This window comes from Nilaparvata lugens, unplaced genomic scaffold, assembly GCF_014356525.2.
Source record: "Nilaparvata lugens isolate BPH unplaced genomic scaffold, ASM1435652v1 scaffold9351, whole genome shotgun sequence".
Taxonomy (NCBI): Eukaryota; Metazoa; Arthropoda; class Insecta; order Hemiptera; family Delphacidae; genus Nilaparvata; species Nilaparvata lugens.
Genome location: NW_024095096.1, coordinates 3,798 through 8,006, shown reverse-complemented (window position 1 = coordinate 8,006; position 4,209 = coordinate 3,798). Strand labels below are relative to the sequence as shown.

Genomic DNA, 4,209 nt, shown 5'->3' with positions numbered 1-4,209 from the left:
ATTATCAAGAATGTCATTGATAAACCCTTTTAATGTGTAGGATTAGAGTGTTATTGAATTGTAATACAAATGTAATAGTGTGATATTAGGTAGTATATTGTAGTGTTTTTGTCTATCTTATATATTTTTCAGGTTTTTGAACTGAAATGAACTTGATTGTAACTGTATGTTGAACCCTGCGTTTTAGTCTGAGAATTGACTCTGTCTTGTTTGAATTTGCTAACTTGTTGCTTAGTTGTCGAAATTAAAGCAATTTTCGTGCATTTTTCAAATGCAGTTTCAATTTCTTGTCGAAAAAGCTACTGTATTTGGGAATTGTACGACCATTGACCTTTTTGCAGCTTTGGCTTTTCCACTGGAAGTTATGCTCAACGCTCGTGGAGGGGGAATAATTTTCAGTGAAAAGGCCACAGTTGGTATTGAGACGTGAACGGAAAACATGTAACGGTGTGCGAGCCTCGGTCCTCTGAATGGGCCCATTTCCCATTCAGAGGGACAAATTGTTAAACTTTCAGTTATCAGTAATTTTTATCTAGTTGAATAGAAAACAAATTTTATGGAGTTAGTAGGAGTAGAATCAGGAAATTATTTGTGCGTGTGAGTTTAAGTATAGTGAGTTTTATTAAAGCGTATGTGAGTGTTTCTGAAGAGTCCAAGTTTGAATATTGTTAAAATGGTGAGTGCCAAACTTTTGTTGTTTTCTTATTAAGCTCAAAATTTAATTCATAGAATGACCGAGGCCCAAGTTTAAATGCAGCAAGTTAGCAGGTTCCCAAAATGTGTAGATTGTTATTGAATATATTTTTTGTGAATCAATTGCTGAATCACTTTGTTCTGTTTGAAAATTTGACATGTTGCCTGACTTTTATTAATTCGTTCTACCTATTTTGAGTTCAATAAACTGAAGTTGAATTTTATTAGTATTTTTCATTGAAGTTCCTGGCTCGTAGTTGCTAGTTGCTAGATGATGATAATCTGTGCATTTGAATGAACGAATCCACTAAAGCTCCAACCAATCAAGGATTCAAACATCAGTTTAGTATTATATTTCAGCAAATAGTATAGAATAGTATAGATAGTATGAAACACCTCCACCGTTTACACAATATAAAATGTGTATTCTACTTGACATGAATGTTCTACCGTTAATTGCCAGCCTTAGATAGTATATTATACTCACAAAAACCTGTACAGCCTAATCAACTCTATAAGAATGTCTTTGACAAACCTCTTTATAAGTAGGATTAGAGTCAATGAATTATAATTGAAATATAATTTGCGAAGTGAACAACTACAAGACTTAACCTATTCGGACTATGTGTAACCTTATCTAAATTGGGGAGAGGAAAGCACAAGGTTCCTTATTTTTCTCTCCCGATCATCTTGATGATGTACTTATTGCATGAATCAATCAATAAATAAAATAGTGGTTATTTTTCACGATACAAATGAGACTGATGTAATAACATTGGTAGATAAAATAATAAGGTAGTCCTTGTGCTATTATTCTTCCAAATTTATAGGTGATGACCAAAGACCTTAAAGATGTATAGACTCACATGCAGCGCTAGTGTCGTACTTGGAATTGAAATCGGCCATTGAGGGGGCAACCTGGAAGATATTACATAACAATGCCTTTCTAATCTATCTTTATAGATATATATAGAATATATATATATATATATATATATATTATATAATATCTCGTGCTAAAATACCCAATGGCGGCCTTGAATTCAAGTAAGAGCTATCATTGGGAAGGCATAGGCATTGTGGGTCTATATCTCTTCAAGGTTCTTTGGTGATGACACAGTCCAAGAATAAAATTGAATCCGAATAGTTTTGATTTTTATTGGCGTACCTGTCTGATGTTAGGTTCGTTCGAAAGTTTGACTAGAAGATGTAGAAGGGCACTGTGCGCTTTGGACGCGGCCTGAGGCGAGCAGTTGGCGGTGATATGCTGGACTAGGTTGTACCAATGTACTTCGATGAAAATCGCTCCAAAAATGTGTGACAATCGGGCAAGAATTGATCTACAACCTGAAAAGAACGAGCAATTCATGTAAAATATTCTATTCTTCTAGTCTATCAATATATTATTCTGAATCAATCAAAGATTTTTTTATTGTCATTAACACAACATGTATAGACAACGTCAACAAATTAAAAAATTTGAATTTAAAGAAAGATAAAAATTTCAGTACCCTTTTAGAAATATTTTATCACAACATGTTTCGGACATTTATGCCAGTTTGAAAATTTTTGAAAATGGCTTGAATGTCCGAAACATGTTGTGATAAATATTCTAAAAGGGTACTGAAATTTTTATCTTTCTTTATATTCAAATTACAAGTAGCCCTATACAGAAAAGAGATAAAAATCTCTATTATATAGCTGCAATAGTATGCATAAAATTTGTGTACGTTATACAAATCCATGAGATTATTCAAAAAAGCTTTCACTCCTGGATTACCATTGACTTGGTTGACAATAATTGTAGCTATAGTATCTGTCTATACTTAGTACTCTATCTACATAACCTCTATGATTATACTAATATTTTTGCAAGTGGAAAGAACTAAATGATAATATATAATAATATTATTCTCTGAGCATATTATGCTTACTCTGAGCATAAGATCGATATCCTGAAACGAAGGCATGAACCGGTTCCAAGGCAGTGTGAGCAGTCGACTGTGCATCAAGTTTAGAATATGTTCCTGACTGACGCATGAGCATATTTTATCACATAAAATTGCCAACAAAGCTCAAATATTTGTGCAGCCTGAAAAGTACAAGTACAAATATTTGAAGAGTATCAAAGAAGAGTAAAGATCACTTTGGAATATTTCTCAAGTATCAAAATTGAGGATATAAAAATCAATTGATGGAATTAGATGGAATTTTTGTATTTTAGTTTTTATTATTAGGTTGAATTTCAATAAATGTAAACCTAAAATAAATACATGTTTCAATTATCTTAATCAAGAATCAAAGTACTTTACATACAATACTTAATTTATTGATGGAAATTACTGAAATATTGCAATTATTCAAATGCTAATGAATTAATTATTGTTATTAAATGAAAATCCAAATTAAATGCTGTAATTCACCTCGAAGACTTCAGCTACTGCAAATATTGACACAGGGGAAAAATTCGATGAGCGCTACTATTCCTAAAATTATTTGTCAGCTAGGGAAATGAAAAATCCCGGGCTGACAAATAATTTTTGAATAGTAGTGCTCATCGAATTTCCCTCTAGCTGTTTACCCTGTTGTCAATATTTGCAGTAGCAGAAGTCTTCGGGGTGAATTACAGCATTTAATTTGGATTTTCGTTTAATAATAATAATTGCTTCGAATACACTTTGTAATACGGCTTCAATGTGTCCAAAACCTTATGGGTATAGTAGAGATGCAACTAGGAAGTAAGAATTTTCTGATCAATGAACGTGGAATTAATATGGATCATTAATATGGATATGGATACAGAATTGATTTGGTGGTTTTATTTATGTATTCTTTGATGAGAATAACTGGTTCAAATTGATAAGAAATTTGTCAATTTATTGCTAAACAATTCTTAACAAAAATAGTCAAATTCTTTTTTAAATCAAATCATCTATATTGCCAAAAATGGCAATATCAACGTAATATACCACACAAGGACCTCAAGTTATAGGAAAAGATGCATTTAAAAAAGGAAATTATGATGCCTCACTTTGATGATAAATATATTAATTAATGTATTTTTACAGCTCGTGGTTGGAGATCAAGGCTTCTTTTTCAGTCACGCCAAAAACTATTGTAATTTAATGATTATTTTATTTGTTAAAATATTCTTATATTTGTAAATAAATTGGTGACCTGGTAGGTGTCGAGCATGAATCGTATGCACTCGGTGACATGGCGGCCATTTTGTTGGCGTGCGCCACATCGGTGACGATCCAGGGCGGCAAAACGGATCGGTCGTCGGTCAGTTGCTGATCCAAGCAGCCGTCGGCTCGGACAGGTTGCGGGTGAAGTACGGGTTTAACCACGGCGAGAATAGACTCTCGAGAAGCGGCCATAACTGTGTCGCTCACTGCAACAAAAAAAAAAATCAGTTACATCGATGAATTTAAATTGAGTTGATAATAAAATTGAAAAAAAATTAGTAAATTAAATTGAATTGAATAAATTTAATTTTAATTAATTGAATTATTT

The 4,209-nt window shown here is 32.6% G+C and overlaps 1 protein-coding gene across 1 annotated transcript; it reads right to left on the bottom strand.

Moving 5' to 3' along the window:
- Window positions 1-1,849: 1,849 nt before the first annotated feature.
- On the bottom strand, window positions 1,850-2,758 carry LOC120349324. The gene is made up of 2 exons (XM_039419292.1): window positions 2,628-2,758; window positions 1,850-2,040 (listed from the first exon to the last, which is right to left on the bottom strand). Exons 1-2 carry the CDS (start codon window positions 2,737-2,739, stop codon window positions 1,850-1,852), a joined length of 303 nt encoding a protein of 100 aa, XP_039275226.1. The 5' UTR covers window positions 2,740-2,758.
- Window positions 2,759-4,209: the final 1,451 nt, after the last annotated feature.

What these genes read in the sequence shown, in the direction of transcription:
- LOC120349324 (XM_039419292.1), bottom strand. Translation starts at nt 2,739, where the DNA reads ATGCTCATGCGTCAGTCAGGAACATATTCTAAACTTGATGCACAGTCG. An exon ending in ATATCGATCTTATGCTCAGA is followed by an intron (nt 2,041 to 2,627) that starts GTAAGCATAATA and finishes CGTTCTTTTCAG; the next exon opens with GTTGTAGATCAATTCTTGCC.